The sequence below is a fragment of the Hemicordylus capensis genome, chromosome 2, assembly GCF_027244095.1.
Source record: "Hemicordylus capensis ecotype Gifberg chromosome 2, rHemCap1.1.pri, whole genome shotgun sequence".
NCBI lineage: Eukaryota > Metazoa > Chordata > Lepidosauria > Squamata > Cordylidae > Hemicordylus > Hemicordylus capensis.
Window position 1 is genome coordinate 216,758,912 of NC_069658.1, and position 13,999 is coordinate 216,772,910.

Consider the following 13,999-nt stretch of genomic DNA (forward strand, 5'->3'; position numbering starts at 1 on the left):
AGGAATTATTAGCTGCTTGACAGAGAGATCAATGGAGTAAACAACGGATGAGGAAGGGTGAGAGCATCTGCTTTGCTTGCAGAAGATCCCAGGTTCAATTCCTGGCTGCATCTCCAGGTAGGGCTGAGAAAGATTCCCATCTGGAGACTTGGAGAGCCACTGCCAGTCAGCGTAGACAATACTGAGCTAGATGGCCCAAGGGTCTGACTCAGTATACAGCAGTGAAGGTAGAAAGAAAGGCAGCTGGGGTAATACAAAACCCTCCAGCTTTCTCCACCTGCCTTTGTGTTGTCAGGAAATTCTTCCTAATGTCCTAACGGAAATTCTTCCTAATGTCCTAATCAGAGGTGCGTCTAGGTACATAGGAAGCTGCCATATACTGAGTCAGACCATTGGTCTATCTAGCTCAGTATTGTCTTCACAGACTGGCAGCAGCTTCTCCAAGGTTGCAGTCAGGAGTCTCTCTCAGCCCTATCTTGTAGATGCTGCCAGGGAGGGAACTTGGAACCTTCTGCTCTTCGGGAGCCTGGTCCTAAAAGCCTTGGGAGCCCTCACCCCTTGCGAATTAAGCATCATCATGCTCAGCCAGGTGACCACACCACCCGGAACAGACTAAAGAGGATTGCGGGGGGTGGTGGCAGGGGCTGTGGAGGCCCTGGACTTGGGCCCTGAAGTCCAGGGGTAAGAGCGCCTCTGGTCCTAGTTAGGAAATTCTTCCTAATGTTCCTAATGTCAACCCTGGGCAGATTTCCCCCTGTTCTCCTTGCCTCCATCTTTCTCCCCTCCCTCTCCCCTCCCTCTCTCTTCTTCTCCCCTCCTTCATTTCCATCCTTCTCCTTTTTGTTAGATTCTAGATTGGAAGCCCCTTGGGGCAGGGATCTGCGTACTTCTTAAAGGCTATCTATATTTGATAGTTCAAAATTCATAAGGATATTGGTGTCCAAGTGACAACTGAACCAGATACTTTACAAAACAGTGATGAACCTGCACTGAATCGAAGCCCAAGTTTTGGATAGTTCAACTTGGGCGCATCCAATCGGAATCCCTTTTTCCTCCTGTGTGTCCAACCTAGTCCCCAGCGCTCCGGAGATCGACACGGCGGAATCATTGGTGGCCGACAACTGCGTGACTCTTGTTTGGAGGATGCCGGACGAGGACAGCAAGATCGACCACTACGTGCTGGAGTATCGCAAGACCAATTTTGATGGGCCGCCCCGGGTCAAAGAAGATCAGCCGTGGATGGTCATCGAAGGAATCAAGCCAACCGAGTATACTCTTTCGGGTGAGGCTGACTGCCAGGTGATGGGGTGTATCTGGCTGAACCCAATTTTTAACCCCATTCCCTCTCCCTAGGGGAGCCTGGGAACCACATGCTGAGGTCCTCCTGCTCTCTGGGAGCCTTGGAACCTCAGACTACAGGCTATATGTACATGCTGTGATTTTTCAGGAGCACATCCTGAGGAACACATCAGTCCATCTGTTGATTTTTAATGAATTTTTTAAAAGTTTTTTTTTTTAAATCCATTAAAAATCAATGGGTGGACTGATGTTGCATGAACCCACAACCACTGGTTCCTGAGTCCTCCATCCGTCTTTCACCTGACAATTGCAGGAGATTAGAGGTGTGCGAGCCGGATCGAAACTGGCTTGGCTCAAAGGCTCGACCTCGAACCGAACTGGGTCCAGTTTGGTTCTAGGTCGAGCCGAACCAGCCAAACTGGCCCAATTTGAACTCCCTACTGCTCATTAAAAAGGGTTAAAAGGGGTTATTCACAGTGGCAGGGGCATCCGCAATCGGAGATGGTGGTGACTCCCTCAACAGAATATGGCTAGGGCCCTATTCAGGCCAGTTTGGGCCTTCTTTGACCTGGCTCAAGCCTCTGCACGTGCAGGATGAGGACGAAGACCCTCCTCCTCTGCTCCTGATTTTACTTATCCTATTAATTTCATTAAGACTGTTCATGTGGATGTAAGCCAGTGACTGGAATCGCCTTCCTTCCTAACTGTAACTTTAAAATTTGTGTACACACATACACACAATCTCTATGGGTACCTATGTTGATGGGACGTACTTGTTAAAAAAGATTGGGAACCCCTGTCTTAAGATATGCTTGGGTAATGGCTAACATGCAGGGATCAGGAAACCCACTAGTCTACTAGTCTGTGACAAGTGAAAAATGGTGGCTGGCGAGTGAAAAAAGTCCTGACAAGTAATGTACCAACATAGCTCATGGAACCATCTGAAGAGTAAAATGTTTTGTCTGGCTTATGAATTGAGCCAGAATTTCTTGATCCTCTGCTAGTCAGGTCTTGCAGACCAAAACAGTGGCCAAGGAAGTCATTGTGAGTGGATCTTTAGTATCTGTACACTTCCCAGGAGTAGCAAAACCAGAGTGAATGATGCAAAGGAAGAGAAACAGCTAGTGTTGTGGAGAAACCATCTGAGAAAATTCTCCAGATTTTCTACAAGGACAAAGTACTGAAAATACTCTTCAAATTTCAGTTTCTCCTTGAGAGAAAACTTAATGTACTCTTTGAATGTCTTCTATTTTTGAATTCCCATCCCTAGAAACGAGACAGAGTTGCTCACTCCACCACCATCTCACAAAGGCTACTGGCACAGAGGCAGGTCTTGGGGATAGTGTGGGCCCTTGGTAGATGCCCCCAAGTGTTAACCTTTCACACCAACCCTGCGGGGAAGGACCAGGCAGGAGTATCTCCCACAGCTGCTCTGCCTCCTGCTCAAGTTTAAAAGGGGCAGGGCAAATTTCCATATTGCAGTCTGACATGCTGCAATGTGGGGTGAATGGAGAGAATCCATATTTTGCCCCTCCGACCTTTCTTGTCCTTTTCCTTACAGGACTGAAATTTGATATGAAATACATGAATTTCCGTGTCAAGGCCTGCAACAAGGCCGTGGCAGGGGAGTTCTCGGATCCTGTCACTCTGGAAACAAGAGGTGAGTCACCCCCAGGAGCAGGGTTTCCAGATGTTTTTGACTACAACTCCCATAATCCCCAGTCAAAAGCCATTGCAGCTGGGGGTGATGGGATTTGTAGTCAACAGCATCTGGGAACCCCTGTTATAGGGAACACTGCCCAGGAGGCAGAATTGTGAGTGGGGGAGTGGGGTCTGCAGATCAGCCGGAGAGAAAAAGGGATGCCCCTTACAACATTTGTCTCCATGTTGTATGACAACAAAATGGGTGGGGCTTTCCACTTGGGACAGCAAACCCCACTCATGGGGCACAGAGCCCAGTGGCGCAGCTGTGTGTATTATGGGTGGGGCCTACTGCCACTAATATTCAATGAAATCACCCCTTCTTTCTGTTTTTCATTTGATTCAGTGTTGGCAGTGGTGGAGCTACAATAGAGCAAGGATGTGCAATGAACACGGGCTGCCACTAGGGTGCACTGTGCCTGAATCTCCTACTTCAATCATAATTTCCCCATAGGAATCAATGGGGAACTCAAAAATATTAATACAGTGCAAATGGTTTGGTATAAATTTCACATGGTGTTCCTACATGGTTTATAGTATTAAACCTGTGGATTTTCAAGGAAATCAGTCCATCTGTTGATTTTTAATGAATTTTTTAAAAAAGTTTTTTTTAAAATCCATTAAAAATCAACGGGTGGACTGATGTTGCGTGAAACCACAACCACTGGTTCCCGAGTCCTCCATACATCTTTCACCTGACAATCTCTGCCCAACCTCAAATCTTGGTTGCGGAAGTCAGGCAGAAGTCGGGCAGAAGTCAGATGAAGGGCTCAGGAACCAGTGGTGGGCTGGTTCTCAGGACACATTATTATTATTATTATTATTATTATTATTATTATTATATCCCGCTCTTCCTCCAAGGAGCCCAGAGCGGTGTACTACATACTTGAGTTACTCTTTCACAACAACCCTGTGAAGTAGGTTAGGCTGAGAGAGAAGAAGTGACTGGCCCAGAGTCACCCAGCTAGTTTCATGGCTGAATGGGGATTTGAACTCAGGTCTCCCCGGTCCAAGTCCAGCACTCTAATCACTATACCACGCTGGCTCTCTCTTTGGGCAGGAGCACAGACTCCTCAGGAACTGGAGGTTCCCATGAACTGGTCCTCCCGGTGATTGTGCGAAGCCACCCTGTATGTTGGTGTTTTTCAGGATGGCTTTAAGGTGAAGTTAGTTAATCCAGTTCAGTCAATCTAGTTGGTTCTCTGTTCCTCAAATACAGGATTAGTGAAGGAATTAGAATCAACTGGGATTCATTACATTCTGGAGTGACTAACAATAGAACCATGGAAATGGTCTACGTGACAACTAGTTTTCTGTTAAGAGAGGATTGGGAGGCTGACGTATTCCTTTTAGGATTTTCTCTTTGTCCCTGATATGTTTTAGGGTAAAAACTGTGTAAATTCAAATAGATTGTCGGGGAACGGAGGTTGCGGGGTGGAAGAAAGCAGGGGAACTTACCCCGATGATGGGAGAACCCAGTCGGTGTGCTGTGCGCCCTGCCTGCTGCCTCGACTGGAGGGTCACGGCGGGTTTGCTGTGGGTGATTTTGGCCCAGATGGCTCCAACAGGGGAAAGCGCCCAGACAGGGAGGCAGGGGCTGATTTCTCATGCGGTGTGCGGGGAGCCTCGTGCAGTCTGCCTGGTCTCACGAGATCTCAGGGTGAGATTTCGTTCCGGTCCGAGATTTGCCAAGGCTGCCGAGATCTATATAAAGGTGGACTGGCCAAGGATGAGGGGCCAGTTACTGATGAGGTCCTGTGTCGGATTAGGAGCACCATCACGGGGGTAGTCTGAATAAAACCAACTCTGCTATAGATGGTGCCCTGAAGACCTCTGAGACCTGCCTGGACCACTTGGACACTTCCCTTGCGATTTCAGCCCAGGTGTTTTAAGACCCCACTAAAGTCAAGATGTGCTGTTGAGTTGGTGTCGGCTCCTGGCGATCGCAGAGCCCTGTGGTTGCCTTTGGTAGAATACAGGGGGGGTTGACCATTGCCATCTCCCGCGCAGTATGAGATGATGCCTTTCGGCATCTTCCTATATCGTTGCTGCCCGATATAGGTGTTTCCTGTAGTCTGGGAAACATACCTACGGGGATTTGAACTGGCAACCTCTTGCTCCCTAGGCAAGTTACTTCCCTGCTGTGCCATTAGGTGGCTTCAAGACCCCACTACCCCACGTGGCTTTTTTAGGACTTCACTGACCCTCTGAGTATGACTGAGGTAACATTGGATTAAGAACTAGGCTCCTTCGCCGCTCTCCCACTTTTGAGCAACCACCACCACTAAGAAGGCACATCCCGTTTTCTGGGGAAAGCCCCGTCCCAAATAAAGCCATGCTTTACACAACGCTCTCAATCTTTTGCTGAGGAATGGGAAACGTATACCTGTTCCCAAAAGAGCTGGAAGTGTTACAATCTATATAGGCCCGTAGCCAGAGCACCTGCAGGCAAGAAGGGGGTGCTGGCAGACTTGGGACAACCCACAGATACGTCCGTTTCCTGAAATCCTGAAGAAAAAAATCCCAGGGGCAAAAAAGCCCCAAGCTGCCCTAACGTAACTCAGTGGAGCGGAATGTTTGTGGACTCAAAGGGCAGTTAACAGACAGCCAGGCAGGCAGAGCGAATGGAACTCAGTGGCGAAGACAGGGGGAGGGAGAGCTTGAACAGAAATGGGAAATTTCTCAGCCTGAAGAATACTCCCTCAAGCCAATCTCAACCCCTTCTGCTTCTGAGAGGGGAAAATGCCTAAAAATTTTCACCATGCTCATGCACAGGCTCAGGTAGAACATACATACCAAGTATATTCTGCAGCGTTTTGTTGAGGGTCTGTACCTGGAATATTTCTTTGGAATAGCTGGTATTTCATTGGATCCCATTGGGGAACACACTCAAACACACTGCCTCTCTGCATTAAGTTTGGTAGGCTGACAAATAATTTCTTGCCATTACACAGAGATCCCCTTGACTTAATCTAGGGCTGGGGGCGACTGAGGCAAGAAACTTGAATCCACTCCTGAGTTCCATCTCAGATGGAATATTCATAGACATTCCAAACCACCTCAGCCACAGAACTAATGGCTCAGGAGGTCTCCTTTCAGTCTGCTAAAGCCACAGCTCTTATATCCACTCGCTAGGAAGATCTCAAATACTGCAGCTGGATTTCAACCCCACCCCTTCCGTCAAGTTTATTTGATTTTTCAGGCCCACTGGCAGAAGCGTGATGCTTCTTTGGACCTGCATGATCTGTTCTCGAACTGAGGCCCTCCTTTATCACCCTGTGAAGGCAGTAAATGCCTTAGCAGATTATCCAACGCTGTCCTGACGGCACAAATCCATCTCTAGATGTTCTGTTCTTCACGCCTTTTGTGGGCTGTGTAACCGCATTGTCCATTGGATGGATGGTTGCGGGGGGAGTTGTCCTGGGAATCACCCATCTTGATAGGGAAAGAAGGTGACTGGAGATGGCGTGGTCAGGAGAAGGAGGTGTTGGTCTCTGAACCGGGGTGGCCTTTCTATGAGGCAGTTGCTGCAGGCATTGGATTTATGGAGTGCCAGCCAGGGGCGGAGGGAAGGAATCTAGGACAAAAATGCTGAAGGTGGGAATGAATACCATTTCCATGGGAGAGGAGAGCTGGTCTGGTGGTAGCAAGCATGACTTGTCCCCTTAGCTAAGCAGGGTCTGCCCTGGTTGCATCTGAATGGGAGACTAGAAGTGTGAGCACTGGAAGATAGTCCCCTCAGGGAATGGAGCCAGTCTGGGAAGAGCATCTAGGTTCCAAGTTCCCTCCCTGGCAGCATCTCCAAGATAGGGCTGAGAGAGACTCCTGCCTGCAGACTTGGAGAAGCTGCTGCCAGTCTGTGAAGACAATACTGAGCTAGATAGACCAATGGTCTGACTCAGTATATGGCAGTTTCCTATGTTCCTAGTTACCTGGGAGAACGCCTTCTTTTGCATGATCTCCACCGCACATTAAGGAGAGAGGTTTGTCTCTGGGTGCCACCAGCTCATCTGGTGGCAACTTGGGAGCAGGCCTTCTCTGTAGTCACTCCTGGGCTGTGGAATGCGCCCCCTATAGACACATTTGTGGGTTAACATCTTTGATTAATTGACTGATTGATTGATTAAGTGCTGCCAAGTCAGTGTCAACTCAGCGACCATATAGATAGATTCTCTCCAGGATGATCTGTCTTCAACTTGGCCTTTTATTTATTTATATTTATTTATTCACTTATTGTATTTATAAACCGCCGCATCCAGAGGCTCTGGGCGGTGTACAACAGCTTTTAAAAGACATAAAAACACACAAATGAAAACATAACCCTAAAAGCAATATAAAAACAATGAAAACCATTTTAGGCCTCTCTTTAAAAAGTCTCTCTTTAAAAGAGCTCTTCAGATGCAGTTTTTTAGCCTGGCTTTTAGTAATCTTTGAATGTTTCCAATTGTTGTTTTAGTAGCTGTTTTGTTTTGTTTTTGTTGTATTGATTTGTGTGAACCGCCTAGAGCCTTTGGAGTCAGGTGGCATATAAATTTTATTTATTTATTTATTTATTTATTTTTACTGATTTCCAAATCCTAGATTCTAAATTAAATGCTGATGGGGACAAGCAGTATCCCTGGCTGGCACGTAGGCCTCAGCGGGGATCATTCTAACATTCTCTTCACCCCAAATTAGTCTTGACGTTCCAAATGAGCTGGTCGAGTTTGCAGAACAGAACGGATCAGAATTCTGGTCTTTGGTTTTTCTCTTTTTGGTTTCTGAAGTTTGCCCAGAGCACAGTTTGCTGCAGCCAGGAGGCGAGGTGAGGGGCGGCAGATTATCAGGGCATTCAAGAGGGGTGGCAAAAGGCACCCCCCCCATCAATGCCATCAGAAAAGCTCTTCAGGACTGAACTGACCCTGGCAAGCTTGGCCAAGAGCGCCCCTCCCCACACACCTTGCGAAACTTGCAAGATGCATGAGGAGAGAAGAGGGGAACCTCTGCTGGGAACCTTCCCGCCTCCCTGTGCTATTGTCAAAGTTTGCAAGGCTCAGTTTTGCAAGGGGATGTGGGGCAAGGCAGTAATTTATTGGGGCCTCACTTCCAGCCCTGCAGTACCTTCAGCCATCCCTGTTCCTCATACTGGCTTTTCTGCTCGGAGTCCCACTTGGTATCAAATCACTGCTTCCACGCACCAGCCTGGTTTTGTGCAGCTCTATAAAAGACGGAGCAGGAGTGCAAATAGCAGGTGTAGTCCCTAGTGCAGCGGTAATACTCTTCTTAAAAGAATCAGGGAAACTCCGTTAATCAATGGGATGATTAAAGGATGGAGCAAGTCCAGCTTGGCCATGGATGATGAGGTGTGAATCCCCCATAAAGAGCGAGTGAACAATGTGAGAGCCCCTTTTGGAGGGGAGCGGGTCTTGTGGGGGGAGAAATGAATTGTCCCCTTTGCTAAGCAGGGTCTGCCCTGGCTTGCATTTGAATGGGAGACTACATGAGTGAGCACTGTAAGATATTCCCCTTATAGGATGGGGCCACTCTGGGAAGACCATCTGCCTGCTTGCATGCAAAAGGTTCCAAGTTCTCTCCCTGGCAGCCTCTTCAAGATAGGGCTGGGAAAGACGCCTGCCTGCATCCTTGGAGAAGCTGCTGCCAGTCTGTGTAGGCAATACTGAGCTAGATGGACCAATGGTCTGACTCAGTAGAAGGCAGCTTCCTATGAAAAGTGAGCGAATCCTGGACTAACCCCACTGTCTGGTGGTGCCCAAATAGACAGGCCGACAGACATCCAGAGAAGGTGTATAGGCAGAAGAGTCCCAGGTTCAAGTCTACCCCAGCAGGGGGTGAAGAATGGTTGGTGTGGGACAAAGCATAGACTTTGGAGAGGAGAGCTGGTCTTGTGGTAGCAAGCATGAAAGGTCCCCTTAGCTAAGCAGGGTCTGCCCTGGTTGCATATGAATGGGAGACTAGAAGTGTAGGCACTGGAAGATATTCCCCTCAGGGGATGGAGCTGCCACTCTGGGAAGAGCAGAAGGTTCCAAGTTCCCTCCCTGGCAGCATCTCCAAGATAGGGCTGAGAGAGATTCCTGCCTGCAACCTTGGAGAAGCCGCTGCCAGTCTGTGAAGACAATACTGAGCTAGATAGACCAATGTCTGACTCAGTATTTGGCAGCTTCCTATGTTCCTAATCTGGCACCTCGCCTGATGTCACAGTACCTTGGACAGAGGTGCTCTTACCTTTGGACTTCAGGGCTGAAGTCCTCCAGACACCCCCTGGGGGCCTGCAAATCATCTTTAGTCTGTCCTGGATGGTGTTTTTTGTGCCCTCAAGAACCTACATGTTAAAAAATGATGCTTAACTTGCAGCAGGGGGGCCTCCAAAGGCGTTTAGGTCCAGGCTCCAAAACTACTTAGTTGCACCTCTGACCTTGGACCATCCCTGCTCTGAACAGAAGCAAAAGGAAGGGAGGGACACAGAAGATCCATTGGCGCAATGTTAAATAGCCACCGAGTTGTGCTCCTCTCTGAGCTGCTCCAGTGGCGAGACCCAACTTTTTACAAATCCCCAGCTTTCATGTACCGCCTGGATGCCAGCACCAGCCACCAGAACCTCAAGGTGGAGGACCTCAGCGTGGAATGGGACGCCATGGGTGGGAAGGTGCAGGACATCAAAGCCCGAGAGAAGGACGGGAAGGGCCGCACGGCATCTCCAATCCATTCCCCGGCCAGGTAACATCTGTCTTCTCGGTCTCCTTCTCTGCTCTGATAGGGATGGCGGGAGGTTTTCTGGTAGTAGCCGAAACACATTTGGAACTGGTGAGGCACAGGGGAGAATTCTCAAGTGAATTGAGAACTTCCTCCTCCCGAATTAGATCTGTTTTAATATGAAGTTTAGACACGCAACGAGAAGACACAAGGAGAGCTGCTCTTGTGGTCGCAAGCATGGATTGTCCTCTTTGCTAAGCAAGTTCCTCCCTGGCTTGCATTTGAATGGGAGACTAGAAGTGTGAGCACTGCAAGATATTCCTTTTAGGGGATGGGGCCATTCTGGGAAGAGCAAGAAGGTCCAGAGCAAGGAGAGCTCTTCTCCTTGCTCTTCCCAGAGCGGCCCTATCCCCTAAGAGGAATATCTTGCAGTGCTCACACTTCTAGTCTCCCATTCAGATGCAAGTCAGGGAGGACCTTGCTTAGCAAAGAGGACAATTCATGCTTGCGACCACAAGACCAGCTCTCTTTGTGTCTTCTCGGTGTGTGTCTAAACTTCATATTAAACCAGATCTAATTTGGGAGGAGGAAGTTCCCTCCCTGGCATCTCCAGGTAGAGCTGAGAGATAGACTCCTGCCTGCAGCTTCGTAGAAGCTGCTGCCAGTTTGTGTAGATAATACTGAGCTGGCTGGACCAATGATCTGTCCCAGCAGAAGGCAGCTGCCTATGTTCCTATGTAAGATGCTCAGCTGGAAGGTGACCACAGTTTGGGATCCCTGCTCTAGAGAAAACAAAAAAGCCAGGGGTCTCCCTGGAGTGGTTGGACTACAGCATCCATTATCCCCAGCCACAATGGCCAGTAGCCAGGGATAATGGGTATTGTAGTCCAACATCTGCAGGAGGGCCACTCTTTGGGGCCCCTGCTCTGGAGAAAACAAAAGGGTCTCCCCTGAAGTGGCTGGACTACAATGCCCATCATCCCCAGCCACAACAGCCAGTAGCCAGGGATGATGGGTATTGTAGTCCAACATCTGCAGAAGGGCCACAGTTTGAGACCCCTCAAACTTAGATGGGGACTTAGATGATCCTCCAGAGAAAGGGGAATGCCCAAAGATCCAATGTCTCTGTTTCAGAGTAGAGTGCTTAGCGGCCTCTTTCCTCTCTTCTCTCTAGCCCTGTTCACATGTTATGTTCAACACATATACAGTCCGCTTACAGTGTATTCATGTACAGATCTGTACACACCTACACTTATTCACATATTATGTTCAAGTAGGACACTTTTCCTATCTGTAGCCTGCATTTGAGAGGGCCTGTGCCCAGGTTTACTTTTAAAAGGTAAAGTTATTCACACAAACACCACGTATGTGTGTACAGACACCCAGATATATACCTGGAACACCCTGTCCAAATACTGCTTTTCTCTCTCTCTCCATTCTTCCTTTCTGCAGGTGTGTGCAGTCACCCAAACGGATGCCGCTAGGTCGTGGCGGGAGGGACCGTTTCACTGCCGAATCCTATACGGTTTTGGGTAAGAAGGCCCATTGACTTTCCAGGGAGGGTTGCTAGGTTTTTGACTTGGAAAAATACTTGTGCTCCTTCCCTGAGATGGATCCAGCATCAGTCTCCAGACAGAAGGCAAATCAGGAGGTTTGCATGGCTTGATCTGCTGCAAAATCTTAGGGAAAATATTTGGTTAGTCCAGATTGGGCTGGGAAGAGGGTTGCCAGCCCACTGAAATGGGCTTGGAGTCTTCAAGATTGTGACAACAGCAGCCACTGTCCCAGTCCCCATCCTCCTCTCAGCCCTATTTGCACACCTAGCAACCAACACAAAGGGAAATGGGTATGACACAGGGTTGCCAACCCTCCAGGAGTTCATTGATCTGAAGTCTCCCAGAATCAACATCTATCCCCAGGCTGATCCATCTTAAGGGCTTGATACGGTGCAAAATCTTTTTTTCTTTTCCTTTTTAATGGATAAAAAGCCTCTGCTGGAATAGCTTCCACCAGAAACAAGCCTATAGAATCATAGAATTTGGCTTCCTTTTCCTACTCATTCAGTTTCCCTGTCCCGGCTCCATCACAGGAGACACACCCATCGATGGCGGAGACCACTACTGGGAGGTGCACTACGACCGGGATAGCAAAGCGTTTGCCGTCGGGGTGGCCTACAGAACGCTGGGCAAGTTTGACCAGCTAGGCAAGACCTCCTCCTCCTGGTGCCTCCACCTCAACAACTGGCTGCAGGTCAGCTTCACCGCCAAGCACAACAACAAAGCCAAAATCTTAGACATCCCAGTCCCAGACATCATCGGCATCTACTGCAATTTCCACGAAGGTAATTCCGAAGAGCTGCTTGCAGTAAAACTGGCCTCCGTTTTCTGGCGCGTTTTCTTCCTGGGACTTAAATGTCTGGCCTGAGGCTTGATGTGGGTCAGGGAACCAAATCCAGTGCTTTGTAGGGCTGTGGAGAAGGATTATTATTTCTTCTTTTTCTTTTTCTTCTCCTCATAGGAACATAGGAAACTGCCATATACTGAGTCAGACCATTGGTCTTTCTAGCTCAGTATTGTCTTCACAGACTGGCAGTGGCTTCTCCAAGCTTGCAGGCAGGAATCTCTCTCAGCCCTATCTTGGAGAAGCCAGGGAGGGAACTTGAAACCTTCTGCTCTTCCCAGAGCAGCTTCATCCCCTGAGGGGAATATCTTGCAGTGCTCACACATCGTCTCCCATTCATATGTAACCAGGGCAGACCCTGCTTAGCTATGGGGACAAGTTATGCCTGCTACCACAAGACCAGCTCTCCTCCTCCTCCTCCTCCTCATTATTATTATTATTGATTTTTAAAAATTATTATTAACATATTTTTATACCGTCCAAAACTTACGTCTCTGGGCGGTTTACAACAAAATAAAAACCCAAAGTAAAACATTAGTTAAAACCGAAACAAAAAGTTTAAAACATGACAACAATTTAAGATTTTTAAAACCATATTTTAAAACAGCAGTTTATTCAAAGCTTTGATTCGGAGATGCTGCCAGGATTCGGTGGGGCGGGTGCTTCGATTCGACTGCACGCTCCGTTTCGATTCAACCTGGTTCGGAGGACCGTATCAGTTCGGAGAGATGCTTTGGCCACTGACATTAATGGCCACTGGAAGGGCTGTGCCCCGGAGATTGGGGGAGTGGGAGGAAGGGCAACCATTCATCCAGGATCAGAGGACCCCACTTGGGTGGTTTACCTTAAGAACATAAGAACAGCTTTATTGGATCAGGCCTAAAGCCTGTCTAGCCCATCACAGTGACCCACCGGCTGCCTTGGGAAGCCACACAAGCAGAAGTCTTGTCCATCTCCTGCCATTCTTGCCTTCCTCCCTTTCCCCTGATTTCCAAAGAGCAGGCCTTCAAACCTTGCATCCTGGAATCAGAGAGCAGGGAGACAGGGCAGCCATCCACTGGGAACCCTCTGACCCTGGAGGTCCCTCTATGGAAGGCTGGCTATTGTGGCAGGGGGGTGATAGGGACTGTGGTTCCCTTTGCTAAGCAGGGTCTACCCTGGTTTGCATTTGAATGGGAGACGACATGTGTGAGCACTGTAAGATATTCCCTTTAGGGGATGGAACCGCTCTGCAAAGAGCACTTGTATGCTTGCCTGCAGAAGGTTCCAAGTTCCCTCCTTGGCATCTCCAAGATAGTGCTGGGAGAGACTCCTGCCTGCAACCTTGGAGGAGCTGCTGCCAGTCTGTGTAGACAATACTGAGCTAGATGGAACAAGGGTCTGACTCAGTAGAAGGCAGCTTCCTATGTTCCCAATACCTAGAGACCCCAAGGTTGGGAACCCCTGCCTCAGAAAATGCCATCACCAGGGCATCTCAGGGGTGTCTTGCACTGTTGGAGACAGGAAGCTAGGATGGATAGATTTTTGGTCTGATCTAGCCGGGATCTTCTTTTCCTTCTACTTCCACTTGCCCATGTTTCTGGCTAGTGGCCTGCTTCTCCGATCCTTGCTAGGGATCCTTGCTTCATTTCTCCCTGTCTGGCTCACATTTGCAGGTTTCCTCTCATTCTACAATGCCAAAACCAAGCAGCTGCTCCATACGTTTCGGGCCAGGTTTACTCAGCCGGTGCTGCCAGCTTTCATGGTAAGCAATGTGAAACGGAGTGTGTGTGTGTGTGTGTGTGTGTGTGTGTGTGTGCTGGGATTCTCTGCTGAGGATCTTGTCAGAGATACAGCCCCAGCAACAATGACCTTTTACATCTTCTGTCTTACTGACCACTAGGGACATTGGGAATTGAGATCGTAAGCA

The 13,999-nt window shown here is 48.6% G+C and overlaps 1 protein-coding gene across 2 annotated transcripts in view; it reads left to right on the forward strand.

Annotated features, from left to right (window-relative positions):
* FSD1 (fibronectin type III and SPRY domain containing 1) overlaps positions 1–13,999 on the forward strand; it is a 35,228-nt gene that overhangs the window by 17,626 nt on the left and 3,603 nt on the right. For both annotated transcript variants that reach the window (XM_053292486.1, XM_053292485.1), the window contains exons 7-12: positions 1,073–1,282; positions 2,861–2,959; positions 9,555–9,714; positions 11,143–11,222; positions 11,780–12,031; positions 13,746–13,834. In XM_053292486.1, the coding sequence (XP_053148461.1) occupies positions 1,073–1,282; positions 2,861–2,959; positions 9,555–9,714; positions 11,143–11,222; positions 11,780–12,031; positions 13,746–13,834 (890 nt within the window). The remainder of the gene's footprint in view (positions 1–1,072; positions 1,283–2,860; positions 2,960–9,554; positions 9,715–11,142; positions 11,223–11,779; positions 12,032–13,745; positions 13,835–13,999) is intronic.